Below are 23300 nucleotides of genomic sequence, written 5' to 3'. Positions count from 1 at the left end.
GGTAAACAATCACTAAAAAAACATGGGATTCTTAAGATACTTGTTAATGTTAAGAGAAATTGTTTTGCATTATTTCATATTTTTGATGAAAATATTTGATGTTATTCAATGAAAGTCCATTTCTTAATTAACTAAATTTTATTGTGATATCATCCTTAACAAGATTTTCTAACAAATTAAATGAAAATCGGATGTGGCTAAAAGAGCTTACTTTTTTCGGCTGTGTAAGTACTTTTGGCCATTCATTTTCCCATACATTTTACACGTGGCGCACCTCGCGGATTTCAGTAAAAACTATCGTGACTTTTGACTGATTTTTACATTAAACAGAAAATGTGCAAAAAGTTGTTTAAAATACTCTAATAATCACATAAAATTGGTGTTAAATAAGAATAGGACTTGTGCTATGTATTTGTAAAAATTTTCGAGAGCTATTTCTTCTGTTATTTTATTAAAATTCTCTTGTAAATAAGTGGCAAAAAGTGCTTACACACAATGGCCAAAAATGCTTACAAAGTGGCCAAAAGTACTGAAACATCTCCAAAAAAAATCACAAAAATCTCCAAAAAAAATTTGGGAATACTCTTGGATTATTAGGAAGAAACGGCTTTAAGGTATCTTTGTACAAAATTTCATTTTATTTAAATAAATATTATAAACATTACAAGCACATGAAACCTTAAAGTGGCCAAAAGTACTTACTCCACCCTAATTTAAACTAAGACTTTAGACAGAGTAAGGGCATTGACAGTAAAATGCTCACCGTATTTCGTTAATTTACGCATTTTCATTGCAATTCTTACGCAAATTCTCGATTACCATATTACCTTATCTCTTATTCGGTGACAATAGGTGAAAATAATATTAAAAAAATTAAAGAAATAAAACGAAAATTCGATAAACGGTGAGCAAAAAAAGAACTGTAAGAGAAATTTTACTCGTACAGTTTTTTTGCTCACCGTTTATTGAATTTTCGTTTTATTTCTCCAATTTTCTTATATTATTTTCACCTAGTGCCACCGAGTATGAGATAAGGTAATACGGTAATGGAAAATTTGCGTAAGAATTGCAATGAAAATGCGTAATTTAACGAAATACGGTGAGGCTACGGCGAGAATTTTATTGTCAATGTGATTCTGCCCTAAAACCAATTTGTTTTACTTAGAAGTATAATAAAAATTTGACGTCTCAAGTATTTTTTTAAATTTATTAAATTATTGCTTTTTAATCTTGAGTATAAATATTAAAAGTTCTTAAGGTGACTTAAGAAACAAATCAGGAATGCTAGAGTGAATATGTATTGACCAATTTAAAATAGATTTAGGGCTTTAAATTTCTCCTGATGTTATGCTGTAATAATACATATGCTACAGTATTTTTTCATTTGATATTAAACGTAAACAATATTTAATTCATTAAATTACAAAACTCACCACATGCAACCCAACAACACAAAAATAACCAACTACCAAGTCATGGGAAAATTTTCTAAATATAATTAAGCACAGTAACAAGAGAATAGACTCGCATTAAAATATTTTAAGAGCAATCTAGACAATTAATTGTTAATTATTTAATTATAATAAAAGTTTTTTATGTTCTATCTCTCATTGCATTATTTCTCCCTCACTCGTTGATGCTAATTTATAAACAGTACATGTCATGTTAGAATATTGCAGTAATATGTTTTATGCTTTTTAATCAAAATATCATTATTTTCTCCTCAATACATCAAAACAATCTCCCCCTCGAGCAATGTGAAAAGCCATGTAATTTCACTCTAAATGAATTTTTTTTATCGCGTTTTTCAAATTTTCCACTACAAGTATGAAAAACAACATAAAAATATCAACAACTATGTACATTTACTCATCAATGAACAAGAGATATCAGTTAAAGAAGAAGAAAAAAAAAAAGAAATGAAACCAACTCACGCACGCACGCATATTTTAAACAAGTACAGAGTCTTTTAAGGGCGTGAGAAGTCTTGTCCCATTGTCTTTGCTCCCTCTTTATGGTCTTCCATGTCTTTCACATTGCAAATTACGCATTTTACAACAATAATCTAGCATGAGGAAATTAATTCATTAATAATATTATACTTCGTGGTATTTCATTTGAATTCACCATACGTACAAGGAAAATTCTTTCTAGTGAAACTTATTGAAGGCAAAAATAAGTGCAGAGGGAGAAAAAATGTTAATTAAGTGTAGTACAAGAGATTTCAATCTTTCTTTGGACCATCAATATCTATCTTAAAAATACACTTCAGATGCTTTGGCATTTTTTTTCACTGGACAACATTGTATGTAAAAAAAAGTATTATGTGCCATTAGTTAAAACATAAATGTTGGGTGGATGTGGAAAATTAATGAGATTTTCCACACGTGGTTGATCACAAGAAATACCTTTCTGCCGATCGTAAAATTTCACTATTTGTACAATGAAAATGGAGCTACTTATATTGCTTAAAGCTTTTTTAAGCACAAAAATACATTTAGGTTGTATCAAGGCACTTAATGCAACAAAAATTCTACATTTATTCACTTTAACTGAATTAAAAAGTACAAATATATATTTGGAAATTGATTTATTTTTAATAAATAGGGAAATAAATCATATTTTCTTAAATAGTACGACAAACAATATTTAAAAAAAAATCTTCTAATCATTTAAATCATTGTAAGAGTAGAAATATTTGGTAAAAGTTTAGTTTAAGACACAGTATTTTGAACGAATGTAGAAGTAAATAATTGATTTTTTTTCAAAATCTATTAAAAATATTTAAATAGACCGTGTAGAACTGTATAAATAATTGAAAAACGTTCAGGGCTCGTTTAAACGGGGAAATTTCGAAAAGCGTTCGACCATACCGACCGTACGATTTATCATTGAGTCTCCGAAATTTTCCCTAGTGGTTTATGCCTGAGATAAAACCTCCCTACCGTTTGTTATAAGATCTAGTCATCTCGCTCATTCTCATGGAAAACTTTGAAAACATGTATACAAACAAAAGTTATTGTGCGTTGGGCATAAGTTCTCTCATAATTATTGATAAAACTTAAATCCGTTTCTTTCAGTGTGATATTTCATAAATTTTTGTCAACTTGTTCAAAAATTTATAATTTGTAAAATTGAAACTGATTGAATTCTTCGAATATCAACAAATTTTTGTACAAATATAAATCCTATTACCTTTTATCCAAGACACTATTCTAGAATCAAACTCCAGCTTTGTTTGCGATAGATTTCCGAAATGTTATTTTAATAATTTCGCATTTCTCTTAGTGTATATAAAAAATATGTTCTAAAAAATATGTTTGTAATTTCCGATTTATTGATAAAAATAAAAAATAGAGGGTGACTTTCAGGCTTCGTATAGGGGAAAGTACTCTCCCTTCGAACCTTCATATCTTCGAATAATGTGAATTTCTTTTATTTTTCCTAAGAAATTTAAACACAATTATCACATAATTGATAAGGCTAACTAATATTTAATAGAAATGTGTAAGTCCCTTAGGAAAAATAAAAGAAAATTTAGGGGAATGTAGGCATGGTTCGCATAGAGTGAACCTTCAAACGATGCGAATTTTCTGTTTGTTTGCAAGGAGCTGACCTACCATTTCTCATTTAGTTTCTATCTTTGATCTATCTTATGGCTAAGAAATGACGAACTAGTTCTTTGCAAAGAAAGAGAAAATTTGCGTTGTTTGAAGGTTCACTCTGTGCGAACCATGCCAACATTCCCCTACATTATTCGAAGGCATGAACGTCCGAAGAGAGGGTATTTTCTCCTATTATACTCTGGTGTCGAAAACTTTAAATCTGAGCTATTTATTTCAGGAAAAGAACACTATGTAGTCTTTAAGTCACACAGTTCGCACAGTTCCTTAAAAAAATTGGTCAAATTTAAACTTTTTAACACCAGTGTGTGCGAAGCCTGAAAGCTATCCTCTCTGCTGCTGTCCATATGAATATTGTTCATGTTCTATTTAAGTGAAATTTATACTTAAATTTAAGATAATTTTGTTTTATGAATAAATTTTATTATTTTATGAATAAACATTTTTTAATTATTCAATTCAGAATATATACGTGATAATTTATTATTTGTTATAACAATTGCTTGTTTTAAGCATAATACTGAAAATATTTTGTTTGGAAAACTTCTTGCAAGATATCAACTGTGAAATCACAGTGTTGAAATCTAGTTTTTCCGGCTATAAATATTTTCAAACAAGATGTATTCTGCGTATGATCTCACATCTGACCCAAAATCCACATTTATGCAGAAATTGCAGGAAAATTGCATTTGAATATTTTCCATGTGATAGTATTTATAAATTGGTATTTCCCCCACGTTATTTTGCATTGGTGGAAAATTGCAGGCAATAGAGGAAAAGAATAACGTTGCTTTATTTATTATTATGTATTTATGATGTTTTTCTTTTTTTTTTACTTCTTTCGCTTATTCTTGTTGCAATAATGTAAGGAAAATAATGTATATTTTGTGCTGTGTACATAATGCCCAAGAGCCGCGTGTTGGGGCGCCGTAAAGGTATAAGAGAGAAAAAAAATCTCGAAATCTGGACTGTGGGAGTTTTCGGGTGGGAAAATTCATTCTGTTGTTTTTCTTCTTACCATCGTCCCAAGACAATGGAAAGAGACTTTACGGGAGCAGTGGAATGACGGCAAACAACAGTAACAGCCCCTCATACATCTACATTTTAGAATTGTAATTTATTTAATTTATACAAGTTGCAACAATACTTCACAACTTATTAGCCAGTCATTGAACTTTGGAAGGATTTCTTAATTGTGCATATTTACACAAGATACCGTTTCTGTGTCCGCAGATTCTTCTTTCTATTCTTCACCACTATAATTTTTTTTTCAGAGTTCCAAAGGTTGTATTCTTCTTTCTGCATTTTCACGTTTAATAAGAACAGAAGACACCTTCAAAGTGTTACAGAACTAATCAAGGGTATTTTTTTTATTACTTCTTTTTAAACCTGCGAACCTCCAAAGGAAGGCACTCTTAAAAGTAATTTCGTGTTTCTGTTCAATTCACTTGTATACCCCCCTATAGCAATATTCTTTTTTAGGTTTTGTCACTTAAAATGGTCACAAGAACAAATTCTCACAAGGTTTTGCTCCCCACCTTCAATATCACAACAAGTCACAGTTTCTTAACACTCTGCTGAGAAGGTTCAAAATGTTGAACGCACAGGTGTTCAAATGTGCCCAATTTAGTGGGATGAAAGGAGTCTTAAAATTTAAATTCATCAACATTTGACTACAACGCGAAGTGCGCATGTTTCATGACTTACAACAAGTAGATCCAAAGAAGACGAGTCATTATGTCTCACCTGCACCATTGTGAACTTTCAATTGATTGATAGATTGACCATTGATTTGCGGTGGCAATGTAAAAGACCACCCAAAAAATTATATTTGCCACTATTAATCAAAGTTATTGGATGAAAAATGATAAATTATGATAAATATTGTACTCATATTTAACAAAAGGTGATCTTTATTCTAAAAAAACTGCACAGTAATTTAGGAATTAAATATTTGTGAAACCTAGAACTTCTATGACCACTGATTTATTGAAATTTTCTCAATATTTTTTTATTTGATATGATTTAGTGCTTTTTCAATAATTAATTAAACTAATTGAAAAAGCACCAATCCATAAAATAAATAATGCAGATATAGGCATAAATAATGGATTAGTTTACTTCAAAAGTTCATTTTCATTTTGCAAAAAAAATCCAGGAACGAATTGAGGTCCGTGAGTCTGCCCCGTCCTCACGTATCAAACGAACCTCGAGCTTTTGTAGCCGGCTTATCGCGAAAAATGTTTAATTTTAGTTTTGTTGGCATGGAGACTCATGGGATTTCTATTTCTTGTACAAACTTTGATATGGCTCAATTTTAAATAAATTCGTAATAGCTGTCTGTACTTAGGACAGAAAGACCGCTTAGTGCCATGACCCATTTACTGAAATTACATTAATGAAATTGGCGTTTTACTTAATTATATTTGAGAATTCTCATTCAACTAACTAAATTCTATCAATTTCTCTTGATTATTGCCTATTTAAAAATATAAAGCACATTTCGAAGATTTCGCCATTTATGAACAAATGTTTGTAAAAGTAGGAAAAATGCTTGTCAAATGATCATGTCACGAACAATGTTTATGGAAAAAGTTCAAACTTTTACAAATTTATTTGTGGGTTATACGATTTACGAACATTTCATAAGTCTCCAATAGGAATTCACAAACATTTACAATCAATTTTCCAAATATTTTTTTTCTGTGTACTATTAATGAATTAGATAAGGCGAACCCTTTGGCAAGTTGGCCTTTTTATATGGAGCTATTTGAAGCCAATTCCTAAATTGATCTCGGACTCAGCTGACAGTGCTCTGAGAAAAAAAATTATTTAAACACAAAAATTTACAGTGCTGTCTCGCTATATGCACAGTTTGGGTACTTTTTTGACAGTTCTCTCTCTGAATATGCACAACTTTTTTTTAAATTCCCAACGGTTTTTTTCTTTTTTTTAATAAATTATCATTTTTTATTGTTCTAGAATTTCCCGTGTTATTTTATATATAATATGAGACAGAAAAAAGAAAATTAAAAACAAGAAAAATTAGTTACCAAGAAAATAATTTTCTTTATTACTTTATCAAAATGTAAACAAATTGATTTTGAATGCAACCGACACAAAAGCTGTGCATATAGAGAGTGTGCATATAGAGAGACAGCACTGTAGTATATTTATCCCTCCAAACGGAAAGGTATCTTACAATACGGAAAAACTTACTTTTTTGTTATTTAGTGTAACGGTAGCGAGTGCAAAAAATTCCCATATAAATTTAAATCGAAGTATGAGAAAGTGGCTTCAAATTTCAGGCAACTTGCCAGGGGGTTGGATAAGACAGACTTTAGACCTCAGACTAATACCAGTTCATCACAGATAGCTTTGTTAGTGACAGTGACTAAGGATTAGCCAGAAACCTATTCAGACGTAAATTGGGACTCAGTGCTTAGGTTCTGACAAGACTGGAATCTGGCACGCTATCAATCGGTGTTTGCCGGAAACCTAAAAAGTGCATTTTTAAATGTTCATACACAAAATTAACTCAAGAAATTTCCTAACTTTTTGTTCAATATCAATTGTATTTATGTAGAGAAAAGTGTCTATCAGATCAAGTGACACTCAAATGACCTAATCTTTTCTGGAGTGGAGATAAGAAGAATTTCTACCTCATTCCAGGATTGATCTGGAGACATATTCTAGGCCGTATGCTAGAAGAGTGCTCCACTAACTTAAACTTAAGCTATAGACGCCACAAGTTCTGTTTGACTTGCCACAAACGAACTTAACCAATTGCATTGCGCACTTCAATCGATTACTCATAATTATTTCTACCTTGAGTATGATGGAAAAATCTCGTTTAGTGCTTTTTTTGCCTCAATTTTTCGTTTAAAACATCACAAAATATTATCTGAACACCACATAATTCTTTTTCTCTCTGAAATTGTCGACTTTATGAATAACTGTTTCCCTGCAGATGAACGTTGTCATCAATAAGCCACGATCAAAACATTAAACCTGCATTTGAATGAAAGCTCAGGTAAGGCTTCAAATTCTTAGGCTTATGCGGTCTTCGGACTAGAAGTTTAGCCCAGTTCCCGATGGTCTCAAAATCTTAAATAGCGAGCAATTTTATTGCTTTTTGAGATCCTAATGAGCCCAAACACAAGTAGAATTTTATTCTCCAATTGTGTCTTGGATAAAAGGTAAATGGAACTCTATTTGCACAAAAAATCGTTGATGTTCGAAGAATTCAAATTCAATTTCGAATCTTCATACTAAATTTTCGAACAAGGTTGGGAAAATTTATCAAATATCACACTAAAAGGCTGGCACAAGATTTACTCAGTAATTATGGAGTGATTAAATAATAGGACAAGAACAGTAAGCATCGCTGTATGGTTTTTCCCTCACAAAAATATGAAGAACGACACATTTTGACATTTGAGCACTTCGAAATTCGAACAGGATGTACCTTAGTTACCTTGTGGTATTATCAAGAAGTAAGAAAGTCTCTTTTCTGGATCTTCAAATAGATTTTCGAATTTTTCAAGATCTACTTGTGGATAGGAAGAATAGGTCGTTTATCTTTAACTTAAGTGAAATTTTCCCAAAAAAATGTGATTGATTAGAAATTATAGCAGTTAAGCCATATGCCTAAGCCAGGGGCCCCTGATCAAGCCTAATAAAAAGTGAAGATATTTTTCACTTTTCCTTGTAAAAATTTTGCAGATATTGCACCGCGACCTAAACAAATTTCCTCGTAGTTCTTGTATTATTTCGGCGAGCATTATGAAATATGTATTTTTAGATAGCTTTTAATGCACGATTTCGAAATATATCAGACTGATAAGTCAATTCTCTTTAGGAAAAAACTTGCCAATAGTCTTCAGTGCCTCTATGCAAAAACGTATGGAAAAATGAAATGTCGAGAGGCCCCTGCCTAAGCCTTAGGTCTGAAGTCCGTTCTACAACCCGATCTTTTGAGACTATGACTTAAGCACTAATAGGTCTCAGGCATAAGTTTCAAGTCTGGAGCTCGTATAAGGGGGTGTGACAATATTGTGGGCTCTTTCATATTATGAATCATGATATGAATTACTATAATAGCTTTTCTAGAACTGAATGTTTATTATGTTTCCACCGTAAAATTCCGAACGTATTTATAAAATAAACACTAATAAACACAGAAATTTCTAACAATTTTTATCATCAATTTAGTGTGATTGTGATTTCCGCCAATGGGACATGAGTTTTTTTTCTCGAAATTAAAATTCAAGAAATAAGAGTCAGTAACGGATTCAAAGTTCGTGACTCTGAGTAATATAATTATTCGTATAGTCGCAATTATACGCAAAACTCTCCACTGTTGGTGCCCACACATAATCCAAAAGCAATCCTCCGCAAATTTTCTCCATGCAGAACATTTAGTATATAGCATTAATTGTTCCAATTTACTGTCAATTTATACCTCTTTCTCTAATCAGATACACTAATTTTGTCGCACGCACTCACCGCACTATCCACGATATGATCACACCGAAAACTATGGAGACTTCTCCCAGTTTTTACGTTAGTTGTATAAATAGAACTTTTTTTTTTCGTGTCTATCTCAATGTGTCTGAGGAGGAGAGATGTATACTAGAGCTGAGATATCACGCCTATTTAAGTATTCTAAGCACTTCCTCGTAAAAACCCATCGATGCAATTTGTATTCGATACATGAGACGTCTTCCGGATAGAAGCGTGCCTATCGTCATTTCTTGTTCAATTGAATATTTTTCTGGCACTTGAGAGTGTTCAAATTTAGAATTTTTATGATTAATTTTCATAAAATCTCATGTGAATACAACATATAAAAATGGAAAGAGCACCAGGTAATACAGTATGCTACATTATGCTCTGAATTCAAGGGAAAATGTCTCGATCCTCTCTTGTTCAGAGGTATCTATCGCCTCGTGAGTCGCGATGAAAATCCCATGTGGTGTGCTTTTTTTGCATATGGAAATTTGTAATCGACCATAAAACACAATAATATAATTTATAAATGTCTCATAAATATTTTCAATTTATGCATAAATACAAGAGCACAAATATAGCGGATTGGGTCTGTTATTTTTTTTCTCCTTGCATTTCATCTCCCTCTCACATACCAAACGAGACTTTGTGTATTTGTGCTGTCTTAGAAAAGATTGGGTAGTAAAGTCTCGCAACTTTACGATTATGTGCAGAAAAACATCGATAAGGTATGGAAAACTGTTCATGGCGCAAAGCATGAATAAGTAGATATTATACTAGTTGGAGGCTCTCAGTGCGATCATGAAAAAAAAATTCACCGGAAGTGACAATCCCTTCCCAGTCAGCTGAGCGAAACGAAAAGGCAGTCCAGCAGCAAAAAAGGCACTAATCGAGAAACAATTTTGCCACGTTGAAAAGTTCTTTTCGATTTCTTATTCAGATAATTTTACAATATCATTCTCAAATTAACGTCCCTTTACATTCTAAACACGAAAACTTGCTTCTAATTCTAATGCTTTTTTCCCTCTCTCCCAATTCTCAAATGACTTCTTATGTATGCAAGAAATTAGAGTATCTTGTTGACATTAAACGGAAATATGGGTGTTTCACTTTAGATTTTTTGAGCATCAGTGAAAAAGATTCATGAAAATTCTCCATTGGTCAGTGGGAGTTTAAAAAAAACGGAAACATGGACACTATCCACGAAATGGTCAATTTGTCTCAATCAAAGTTAAATTAGAGGCGTCTCACGAAAGTCTTTGTGTGCTAGTCTCGCAATATTTAAATTTCGTGGATTTCTGTTCCGTTCCACATCAATTGCCATGACAATTTCGTTGAGCAAATTCGTTCCCCTTCACATACATATACTATAGGTAAAATATATATAGTAACACTATCGGTTAATCCAGGGAATTTCTTCAATTTTTAAAATACTTGAAAATTTTGACTATCCAATGAGGGTCAGATCCACGATGAAAATGGAACTGGGTGTTATCTTAAGTTCACTAAATGCAGTTCAAACGACTTAAACGACAGAAAAATTCTGGTAATTTAAAGGTTAAAACCTGGTACAAATCGTACAAATAAATCTTAGAATATGCGTCTTACCAATAAGGGAATGAAATGTAGATCTAGTCATCTCACTCTACCTCATAAAAATTTTGAAAACATGTTTCCAAACAAAAATTATTGCGCGTTGGATATAATGCCTAATGCCCAACGCAGAATAAATTTTGTTTGTAAACATGTTTTCAAAATTTCACATAAGAGAGAGCGAGATGACTAGATCTCGGTTTCATTCGTTCTTATTGAAATGTCAAAAAATGCTAACAAAGCAAAGGTTATTGTGCGTTGAGCATAACGCACAATAACTTTTGTTTTGTAAACATGTTTTTAAAATTGTCTATGAGAATGAAGGAGATGACTAGATCTAGATCTCACTCGCTCTCATTGAAATGTCAAAAACATGTTTACAAAATAAAAGTTATTGTGTGTTGAGCATAAAGCCCAACGCAGAATAACTTCTGTTTTGTAAACATGTTTTTGACATTTTAGTGAGTGTAAGTGAGATCTAAATTTAGTCATCTCGCTTATTCTTATGGGCAGTTCCGAAAACATGTTTACAAAACAAAAGTTATTATGCGTTTTGAATAATAACCTTTGTTTTGTAAATATATGTTCGAAACTGCCTTTGAGAATGAGCGAGATGACTAGATCTAGATGTCACTCACTGTCACTGAATCTTTTCCTTTTAAATATTTTTTTTCAAAATTTCCTATGAGAGAGAGATCATTAGATCTACATTTCATTCACTGTCATAGGAAATTCAAAAAACATGTTTACATAACAAAATTTCTTGTGCGCCGGGCATTAGAGAATTAATATTTAAAAAATACCTTCCAGTTCTCGAAACAGTTCCTTGTTCCTTCCCTATTACACTAGAGTCACTGATTTGGGTGTAAATGACATATGCAAATAAGGATTTTTATATTTGTCGACTGTTTGACAGCTGTCATCTGGACATCCCTAATCCGGTAATCAAAGACTTTGGTGTACTCGGAATAGGGTCAAGGAACCTGAAGTAATCTTTCAATAGATTTCGCATGTGACAAATTTCTAATATTTTAATTTTAAATGTTTATGACTACACTGGTGATTTGTAAAACAATAAGAAATTTTATAGATTTTTTAAAAAATATTTGTAATGTACCATAAAATAAAGTAATTGTCCTTTCAGCATTGTAACTCACTTTAATTTGCATTCGGAGATATCGTTTAAGGGAAGGGGTAAAAAATGTACCTGCAGAAAAAGCGATCGCAGCGCCATAAAGGATACAATAAAGAAAACTGAGTCTTTACGGGACTATTTAGATCCAAAGACAATGCTTTCTGTTAAGAACTGTTTGAATTTTACGAACCTCATTTTGTATTTTGAATTCACTCACTAGGGTAAAGTGGTACAAGTTGGACAGTGGTACAAGTTGGACAATGGTACAATTTGGACAGGGCTTTTCGTCTTGATAAATTTAGTACTTCATTTTTATTTGTATATTTTTAATGCTTTAGTTTTATAATTTGGTTCCTTGTGCTTAAAAACAAACTTTGTACTGTATTTATCAAGAAAAAAGCCATGTCCAACTTGTACCAGCGAATTGTCCAACTTGTAACACTAATTCCAAATTATACACTTTATCCTAATTAGTTTTTTTGTTTGTTTTAAAAATTCATAATAAAAATGATCGGCTGTTTTGTCCAACATCTGATAGACATTAATTAAAATTTAGATATTTCAAATTAAATAAAATTACGAATTTATCCTGGTTTTTATGGGATATGGCTCCTGCCGACTTATCATGATGGACCTCATCGGAGGACTGGAATAGTACTCCAATTAATAATACATTTTAGTATTTGCACTGTATTCAGTAATTACGAAAGTACATTACTCTAATTATTTATTAACAAAGATTTCTTTGAAATATTTAGATTCTTTAAATTTAACTGAATACCCGAACTATTATGTCAGCTGTTATCTATAATTATCTAGTTTTCAATTTTCGTACACAAATTTGAATCTTTAACATACTAACGCGACTTGTCTTTAAATAAAATATAGCGTTCAGAATAAGCCAATGGAAAACTCCATTGGTTTTTTTTAATATCGTGATCTTTAGCCGCGATCTTTTTACTCCAACCAACAAGCATAGACTCTATATAATTAATAGAAGATGAAGGCAAAAAGTTTCATGTTTTTTTTCTATATATTCAGTACTCAAGTGGTTGCCAACACGATGATCGACAGCAAAGTTGAAAGAAGAAAAAAATCAACACCGCTAAAAAGTTTAAATATAGTAGTGCTGAAGTTGTACACAACAAAATGGCCACTAAATCTGAAGAAGTCTTATAAGATACAAGAAATTTGAATAATTTTCTTTATGAAATTCATTTTAAATACTTAATGGCTAGTGATGTAACATGTTCTACAACATTTCTAGAGAGAAAAATCGTTCAAAAAACATTCAAAATACTGCACCATTGAGATCATACTCTATGCTAAGCTCTCACAGTGCAATATTAAAGCTCTCGCGATCTTCTCATGTATGAACTTATGTATACGATCGATTGATCAATGTATTTGTGAGGTTAATCCACCAATGGCGGGAGTGGGCGGAGTTAATAATAAACTCTTCGGGTTAGAGTGAGTCAAATCGATTTTCATTTATCCGCGGCTGAGAAGCGAAAAAAGCAACATCTTAGAAATCACACGAAAGAGCAACAACTTGTTGCCCAAGACATCACACAATATGCAAATGATCATCATCGAAGAAATTGTGGTAATTCAATAGGGTGGAGGAAGAATGTCTCTGAGATAATCAATGATCATTTGTTTTTGAAGATCAAGAAGATCCCAGCAATTTTTCTTGCCACATAGCACTTTTCTTTTTTTTTTGTTTGTTTTTACTTCTCTTTCAAGATTACTATAATGTCACGATGATCGCTTTGATTCTCGAAAAGGGAAGATTATGGAGCGGTAAAATTTAGTAAATTTTACTGAGTTGGAATGGAAGGGCCTAAATGGCTCAAATAGACTCAGGACGATTCTTCAGAATATTCAGTCTGTAAAATTGGTCAGTCAAGGATTAGGTAAAGGAAATTCACTCAAAGGATGTATGGTAATTTGGGACAAATCTTTACTAGGGGAAAGTACCCTCCCTTCGAACGTTCATGCCTTCGAATAATGTGAATTTTCTTTAATTTTTCCTAGAAGACTTACACATTTTTATTAAAAATTACCTAGATCATCAATTATTGTTAATTGCGTGATAATTATGTGTAGGTCTCTTAGGAAAAATAAAAGAAAATTCACGTTATTCGAAGGCATGAACGTTCGAAGGGAGAGTACTTTCTCCTACCAATTTATATTGGCTAAATATCTTCAAGGATCATTCTGAGTTTATTTGAACCCTTAAGACCCAAATATATTCAGGCTGATCCAGGCTTGTAAAATTTGACAGTAAAGGATTGGGTAGAAGAAATGTATGCAAAGGACCTCTAAAATCGATGATCCCAAGCTCTTAATGTATGACTGTTGAGGATAAATATTTACTCTCAATTTTTATAGGCTAAATACTCCTAGACTAGACTGCTAGACTTTTATAACAGTGGGTTGCATCCGTCCCCATTATACCCTATTGTACCCCGACCTTTATTATATCGAACTTGACCGGATTCTATCTCTAATGTTTATAGGCTAAATACTCTCTAAGATCAGCCTGTGTCTATATGAGCCCTTACTCTTTGAAATAAAATTAAATTGCACAGATCGATTCCTGTGGGGCTTTGTTTGGACTAGGATGAGAATCATATGAACTGGAGGACAAGTAAAATAAGTATATTTTTTCGGAAAGCAGGTTGCCACAGACTTAAATGGATAAGAATAGCGTGTAATGAATTATTCTCTTACCTAACATTTTGCTGAGATCTGCATTATGGAGATCAGGATTTTCATCTGCTAACTTCTTCCGTTCAACTTTAGCCCATACCATAAAGGCATTCATAGGCCGTCGAATCCGGGCTTCCTTTGCACCCTTAAGAGGTCCCGTGGCTGTCACTTTGGTACCAAACGACTGTCTCTGAAGGACACCGTAACCAGAGGTGCAGTAGTCACCTTGGTAATTTGAACCTTGCAACTGATAACTCCAACTAGTTGCATCCTCTTGACCCGTGGAAGGTGGTGGCAAAACTGTGGACGGTAGGATATCCTGATATGGTGGATATTGTGCCATAAGAGGTGATCCTGAGGACATTATCATGGCGCCCTGCTGTTGAGTCAAAGACGGACTCTGTGGCGGGAGCATACCATGGGCTGACGACAGGGATGACATGGACAACATCTGTGGCGAAGGATTATTTTGAGGTGGGAGAGGTGAACCAGCAGATGAAGGATGTATTGAGTGATTTACATATTCTTCATATCGATGATAATTCTGATGCTGAGGGGAACTAAAAAGAAAAAAAAAACAGTCATATTAAATTCAAGATTTCTAAAATTAATTTAAGAAACAGAACAAATATGCTTTAAAAATAAATTTAAACTTCATGGTTATAATCATCATCTTATCACATTTTCTACTTTACACAAGATAAGAGAGTTTATCCACGTTTCAGTACATAAGGAAGCTAATAGTACTTTATAATACCTAAAATAAACTAATGAAAAAAAAATCCATCTTGCGTGATTTCGCCTGCGTCAAGAGATAATCAATAAAATAATTAAGAAAATGCAAATAGTGACAGGTTTGGTCTTGAAAGATTGCATCCAGGAAAAGTAATAAAATATTTTCCAAGCATCTTAACTGTTAAATGAAAAACATTTCCATGCCATGTGTAATAAATTATACACTGAAATAAATATAGCATGTGGAATATTTTTCATTAATACCTATCTTTCATACTTTTAAAACATCCAGAACAATTTCATTTATGTTCAGGAATCGAGTCGTTGAAGCAATTAAATTGGAAATATATAGAGAATATCGATAATTATTTGCATTCCATTAAAGCATATATATGTTAATATCTGCACTGGAGAGTAATTTTGTTTAATTACACACCAAATTATAGCTTAGATATCAAAGAAATTGACTAAACATTTTAATCGTGAAAAAATTGAATCAATAAAAATTCAGAAATTGTATACAACGGTCTAATAGGTATCGCTCAAGACATTTTACGCACGTGCGTCCCGTGAAGATTTCTTTTCTAGCCAAATTTAGGAGATTTCAGGCCTAGCACATACTCTAGCTTCGAATACTTTATATTTTTATCATATTCTTCTAATGAATCTGACATATTTTCCTTCGGAAAATGTGTGAAATGATAGCGATTAAAATATATTGCTATGGGTCAAATTCATTATAGGAATATGGCAAAAATTTTGAAATATTCGGAGCCATAGTGTGTACGAAACCTGATACACTTCTTCTACTAAAATACTGATGAAAATAATCACGCTGATCACAATGTTACAGCTCCTACGTAATACGGTTATAGGTTAATTATAAAGCAGATAAAAACAGTTTTTTTTTTTAAATATAATTCAAGGCCAATTCAAGGAAGAAACTTTGTCAAGATCCGGTGGCTTTTATTTAAATAAATTAATAACGCTTTAAAATTCGTGAATTTTTATGAATTTACGCAGGAAAAATGTTGTACTTTTTTCCTAGTTAGAATTTTATAACATTTAATAATTTCCTTGGCCAAGGTTATGTAGCACTGAAATAGATTATTTTATTACATAGTTTTATAAAATAATTTAATTCCTTTATGAAATAATTTTGTGATGAAAAGTGTGATCTCTCATGTTTCCCAGACGGTGAAAAACTATTTTACATATTGTGACTGGTAACTATTATCCAATCCGGATGATGTATGTAAGATTTTCATAGATTTGTTTTCTTTTAGTCACATTTTCTCATTTTCCTTGTTTTATAAAAATAAAACCAAAGCCTAAATAACAGCATTTAGATTTATAATTTGTGATCTTAATTTTAGATCTCAAGTGTTTTGTATTTTGTGATTAAGCATCTTTTCAAACAGATTTCTCTAAACTTTGTATATCCAAAATACAAGTTTTTTGACATTTTACCATTCATCTATAATATCTCTGCAATAAATCGTGTTTGATAAACATTTTGTCGTGACTCAATGACCCAAGATTGAGTTGGTGCTACAGAAAATGACACAAATGAATTTCACAGTAGGAGATGTAACGTTCAAGTCGAAGCTTCCTTCATGCAAACCACTTGAAAAATGATCACACTTCCGAAGGGAGAGGGTGGTATGAACAATTGTGAATGAAAACATTTTCACAGAAGCACGACTTTAAAATTTTCATTCTCGATCGATGTTACTTGGAAAGTGAGATAGAAAGTCAGCAGAAATATTGGATTTTTGCCTTTAGTTTCAAATTATATATCAAATAATATATCTAGAAATATTTTCTTTTGAATATGAGATAAGAATAATGTCAGATATTACATGGTAGTTGTAGCTCTCAATGATTTATCGTTTGTTTAGTAAAAGCCTGCATGATGTTCTAAGTTAAAATTGACTTCCCTTTTTAAATCGCAAATGCTATTGCTGTAGTTGGTGCACCATGAAAAAGACGATAGAATAAAATTACCAAATTAATAATAAGTTTTAAAAAAATATCTGCAAACTGATAAGAAAATTATCAATTTAATAATTAAAAGTCAATTATAGGGTAAAGTGGCCTGCCCTTGAATGCGGCAGCCTTTGAATATTTCAACTTTTCTCTTATTTTCCAAACCAAAAACTCTATTCTCTAAATTATAGTCAATACAACTAACTATTTTATATTAACTTCGATTAACAAAATAGAATTTTAACTTCGGAAATAAGAGAAAAAATAAATAAAAGGCCGCCACATTCAAAGGTAGACCACGTTCCCCTATGCATATGAGAATCTAATAAATTAATTTTATTTGAAGTTTCTAAATTTTTAGAATACATAAAGTTGAACTGCTGAAATAAAATTTAATAAAAATTTGCGACAATAATTGGAAAAAAATATAGACACAGAACCAAAAATGAATGAATCCAAGTTTATGCAAGCTGCAGCTGATTCGATAGCATATTATTGGTAAAAGTGGTCAATAAACATTAATTTTCAAATGTTAAATAAATCATTTTCAGTGCAATTTCAGAATTATTATACATATCAGGAAATACCGAAATATTGTTGGAAAAGGTAAAATTATGAAATTACCAACAATTTAGATATCTAAGATTTTGTTTAAAGTAATTTATAATAATTTTCACTTCTATTACTAACCAAAATGGAATATTTTACTTGAAACAAATGTTGAGGTATGTTTACGTTTATTTACTCTCTTTTCATCTTATTGACAATCGTTATTCTTTCGAAATCTTGATACAAAATATGGCAAAGGAAAATCTTTCCTTTAATTAAAAAAATACGAATTTATATTTAAGAAAAAAAATCTATAACATTTTCAATCAAACAAACTGGGACGACCTTTATCATATTATTGGAAGAAAAAATGGAAATGCAAAATATTTCCTTTAAGAAAATGTAGAAAAAAATTAAAAAATATTTATCGTGGACTTTTGCCAAACAAACAAAAATTTACGAACAAATGATAAAATTTTACGTACATGTTTGTAAAAGTACAAATTTTTACGAACTTGTTTATGTGATATACGATTTACGGAGCCTCAAGTGGATCAGTGGATAGAGTAGTGACCCTATGACTGTGAGGTCTCGGGTTTAAAGCTGAGCAGCAGAAGAAAAAGATTTCTCATGCCATATCGGCTTTGAATTCGTCCAGTAAATGAATGAATAGTAATGCCAATGGTGGCACATTAGCAAAAAAAATGTACTGTCTAAAAAGCAATAGGTGCTGGTGCGAAATCGAGTTTCGACATAAAAGTGATACTTCAGTCGATACAAATATTCACTGTCACCGATCCCAAATACACACTGTGATATAGGGGAAAACGCGCTACCTTCGGACGACTCAAGCTTCGGACAATTCAATTTTTTTCTCGGGATATGGAAACTTCGTATTTTACATTTCGTATTTTACATGTTCGTATTGCACATTTCGTATTGCGGAAACTTCATATTCTAGTATATATTTTGCATTTTACCATTTCGTATTTCACATTTAGTTTTTCACAAATTTTGTACAAAAATTGAACAGGCGCTACTGATAACTTCCAAAACACAGAAAGTTTTCCTTTGCCCCAAACAGACAATACTGATAATTAGAGCTTGAAGTTTGACTTCAAAGTCAGACCCAAGGCGCATGGCGCCCTTAACCTCATAAAACTGCAATTCTATTATTTTATTGGTTGATATGCTTGTGTAAAATATATGGCAGACGAAATGTTCACTTTTGTACAAAATGTATGAAAGACGAAATGTGAAATACGGAATGGTAAAATACGAAATGTACTAGAATACAAAGTTTCCACAATACGAAATGTATAATACGAACATGTAAAATATGAAATGTAAAATACGAAGTTTCCGCAAACCTTTTTCTCTATGTTCCTTAACTAATCCCCGGCGAGTGGCCTTCAAAGTTGAAGCCAATTTCTTACTTTCACATACAAATGCGTATGGGAATTTTTATGCACTCGTGATCGTTATGCTAAATATTTAAAAAGTGAGAAGTTTTTCCGTATTATAAGATACCTTTCCGTATGGAGGGATAAATATACTAAATTTTTGTTTAAATAATTTTTTTCCTTGGAGCACTGTGAGCTGAGTCCGAGATCAATTTAGGAATTGGCTTCAAATAGCTCCGTATAAAAAAGCCAACTTGCCAGGCGCCTGTTCCTTAAAGATTTCAGCCATAGTTTTTTTCTGAATATTTGAGGCATTGGACTAGCTATTAAAATGTAAATGGGCCAAATTAATTTATAACCCATTTAAAAAAATGATTTGTGCGAAGCATACATCGTCCGAAGGTAACGTGCTTTCCCCTAGTAGTGGCACTAGTAGTATCGGCAATCCGAAATGGTGAACTGACCCCTGGCAAAATCTTATCTTATCTTACGATTATTTCGTAAGTCCCCAATAGGAATTCACAAACATTTACGAAAAATTTTACAAAATATTTTTTTTTTCTAAATAATTCTGTGTTTCAGCTGTACGTCTATTTCGACTTTATGTCCTTTTCGTGAAAATGTCAAAATCTGAATATTCTTCTAGGAATATATTCTCTTCTGGATACGAATATTAATATTTCACAATAATTAATTATTGTATTAAATAGATTATAATTATTTAATTAATTAATTAAATATTATTATCATTAATGGGAATTTTATAAATTATTATTTGGATTAGTATATCCACTGAGGTGTGAAAAATATTTTCAAAAAAGTAAAAATTATTCTCAATATAAATCAATTTATTTCCTTGAATAGACATTCCAATTTTTTTGTTTTATTCCATTGAATGCCATCTTCATAGGCCTCTGACAATTGACTGATTTTGGGTTTGTATGTGAAAATATCTTTTTAATTGCTATCAAAGGAATTAAAGTGTAATTTAAAAGTTACTACCCTCATGTTAAATTGTAATATAAAATTTGTAAATTCTGATTTTAGAAAGTTAAAGTCTAAGTGATAAATTTTCATTTTTACTTGTTTGATTTTGAGAACAAGTCTAAATAATTTGAAGTGTAGAAATACCAGTCAATTTTTTTCTCGGTGTAAGTCTGGAGACGATACATTTTGCTTAAATCACACAGAAATGTCACGTATATGCTATATATAGTGGAAAAATGTAAAAATGAGGTGTTAAATGTGGATTTGCAATTGGTTGATTTCAATATCATTATCATGAATATATATTCTCTGCATTAATAATTGGCAAAGGAGAGTGACGTGAAGAAGGTGAAATAAATGTGCAATATAGGTATAGGGGCATCAAGGGGGTGAAGTGATGTGGTAAAGAGGTGCAGTGCAAAGGCCAACAAGACCAAATTTGGTGCGAAATATTTTTCAATAAATAAATATTCAATCGTGAAGCCGCCACGCAGATTGGAGCCACGCACGCAGTTTGATGGCATTAGCCGACAGACGCCATTTGCACCACGCGTTTTGCATTTCAAGTGATCGATTAGTCGCGATCGCGAACAGCAATATCGTCTCCCTTGGCCTCGCCAGGATGTGTCACTCCTCTTCTCTTTTTTTTTAACTGCCTCAAACCCATGGCCCCAACATTCATACATTGATAATGTGTACTAAATGCCTGAGAAACTCATCAACCGCCCATTCAACATATTTCTACCTTTGGTCTCAACAAAAAGAGGGGCACACACTTTTCTTGCTCAGTGACTAAAAGTGTTGATACACTTCAAGTTTCATTCCTCGAAAATTGATGATCGCAATTTATGATGCTTGGGATTCCTCTGACGGGCAAATTTACGAGGAGGAATTTTTCGGGACTCGTCACACATTCAAAATGGAATTAGACACAACAGCCCATCGTGATGCAGTTCCAAAGCCAGATGACAAACAGGCTTCAAAACCTCTATTAATGTGGGGTAAATATTTGCATTATCTGCCGTGATTTCGTGTGCAAATAGTCAAAATAGATATGAATCTTTCTAACACACTCAAACAGTTACAGATACATAATGCAATTGTAATATCAATAGAGGTACCTTAGAAATATGTACTAGAAATAAAACTTATGGAGGTTCCATTAAAAATCTGTTACTGATATCTTTTACCGTTTACCCTCTAGGCTTCTAAGTTATATTTTTGGAAAACTAGACATTGCAGTTATGTTTAGGGTTTAACTAACGATTAACTAACTAATAAAGAATGTTCGAAAGGTTCGCTATGATATATTAAAGAGGTGGCAAAGCGTACAAGGTTTTACGAAGTGCTCGGACTTTTAATTTAGAGGCTAAACCCCAAAAATACTCTCGCATCACTTACCGATTACTAGTTCACAACCGATTTGAACCGATTTATAAATCTCTCAAAACATTTCCCAAAAGAGATCTTAAGATTAATATAATTAATTTCCTTGAAAAATAGTTATCGGTTATGTGCAAGTTCAAAACCAATTGGAATCAGTTCAAGCTTGTCAGGAATTTCAAGACCTTTCCCATGAATCCAAAAATGATACCATTCGCTTGAGAAATACGTTCTCTAGAGCGCAGTGTTTTAAAACTTTGACCTTGAAAAAACCGTTATTAAAGTTGATTCAACAGTATTTTCGTATAAGAACGAAGTACGTCTGTGTAATTTCTAAAACATATTCAAAAATTGGAAAAATCGCACGACGCGTTTTCGAGCAATCCTAAAAAACATGGTTTTGGAGGGTTATGGGAGCGGTGCGCGGAAAATTAAGGCCTGGTTCCAGGGTCGACTTATGGGGAGTCTCCCAAAGATCCCAAGTCTCTAAGTTTAACCTACTTGCTTCTAGACATGGTAATGGTCAGACAGACAGACAAACGGTGTAACGTCAAACTTTTTAAACTTCAGATTTCCAAAATTTTACAAAAATACGATGCGTTGGAGGGTAAAGAATATGTAACTCGAAATCCTAGGGATTATATTATTATATAAACAGATCTTTCTTTAGAGTTCGAACAGTAAAATATTTAAAATATCGTAGAAGTCATACCGTTATCCCAGCGAGCACAGATATAGCTGAAAAAGCAGCGTTTTCAGCATATTTTTGCTGAGTTGATCAGCTGACCGATCAGCAATTCTCGAACAAAAAATGCTAACCAAATAAGGTTTGCAAATAAGGTTTTAAGGTTAGCAGAATCCAGCTGAAAATACATTTTCAGCTGAATTGAAATCGAATAGCACTTTGTGCTCATTGTGATACGATTAAGTTGTCCGTAAAGTATCGGTTTATAACGACTTGGAAACAGTTTGTTACGACCTTTAAGATTTTCAAAGGAATTTAAATTTGTGCCAATACATACATTTGAAATTTTGTAAAGATTTTCAATATTTGCATGATAATTAAAAACCTTCAAATGGGAGAGAAGGATCATTGGAGGTAACATCAGGGAGTCTAAACTACAAAATTTATCCAAGAAGAGAAGAGAAGAGCTATTGATCGATTGATTGATTGGTCGATTTCGGGACAGGGGCTTCTCCGAAACCCTAAGTTACTGTCTTTTATCGTTTATCTTCTAGAAAAAATCATGACTTAATATTTCATCATATTAATAATACTGCTTGATGAACTTATCTTACAAAAACCGTTACAGTTTTTGAGACTATAAATAATAATCTTTATTTTTCAGAATTGTCATTAATTATTCTATATAAACTGTCTTTATGTAACAACCCTTTCACCTAAATAAAATCCAACTACTTTTTAAAAGAATAAATACACGTTGCTAAACTTGCATATTCAATATTTTTGGTTATTAAAAAAATTATGATTTAATTTTAATTTTACAGTATTTATATTAAAACACGAAAACAATATCCAAAAATGTTTGATCCTTCATTTTCTTCCAAAATTAAATTTAAAAAAAAGTTTTCTTTTTGTGTATAATCAATCTTTAAATGTCCTAATTTAATTTTTAAATTTCATAAATAAATCATGAAATTAGAAAATAAAAAAAA

General features: G+C 32.0%; 1 protein-coding gene across 1 annotated transcript in view; it reads right to left on the bottom strand.

The window, feature by feature from the left end:
- The window catches only part of LOC129802760 (putative transcription factor SOX-15), a 77738-nt gene that overhangs the window by 28337 nt on the left and 26101 nt on the right, over positions 1-23300 (bottom strand). The window contains exon 2 of the mRNA XM_055848829.1: positions 14599-15137. Coding sequence (XP_055704804.1) covers positions 14599-15137 — 539 coding nt within the window. The remainder of the gene's footprint in view (positions 1-14598; positions 15138-23300) is intronic.

The sequence above is a fragment of the Phlebotomus papatasi genome, chromosome 2, assembly GCF_024763615.1.
Source record: "Phlebotomus papatasi isolate M1 chromosome 2, Ppap_2.1, whole genome shotgun sequence".
NCBI lineage: Eukaryota > Metazoa > Arthropoda > Insecta > Diptera > Psychodidae > Phlebotomus > Phlebotomus papatasi.
Note: the sequence above shows the minus strand (reverse complement) of the source record. Positions and strands in the feature narration are given on the sequence as shown.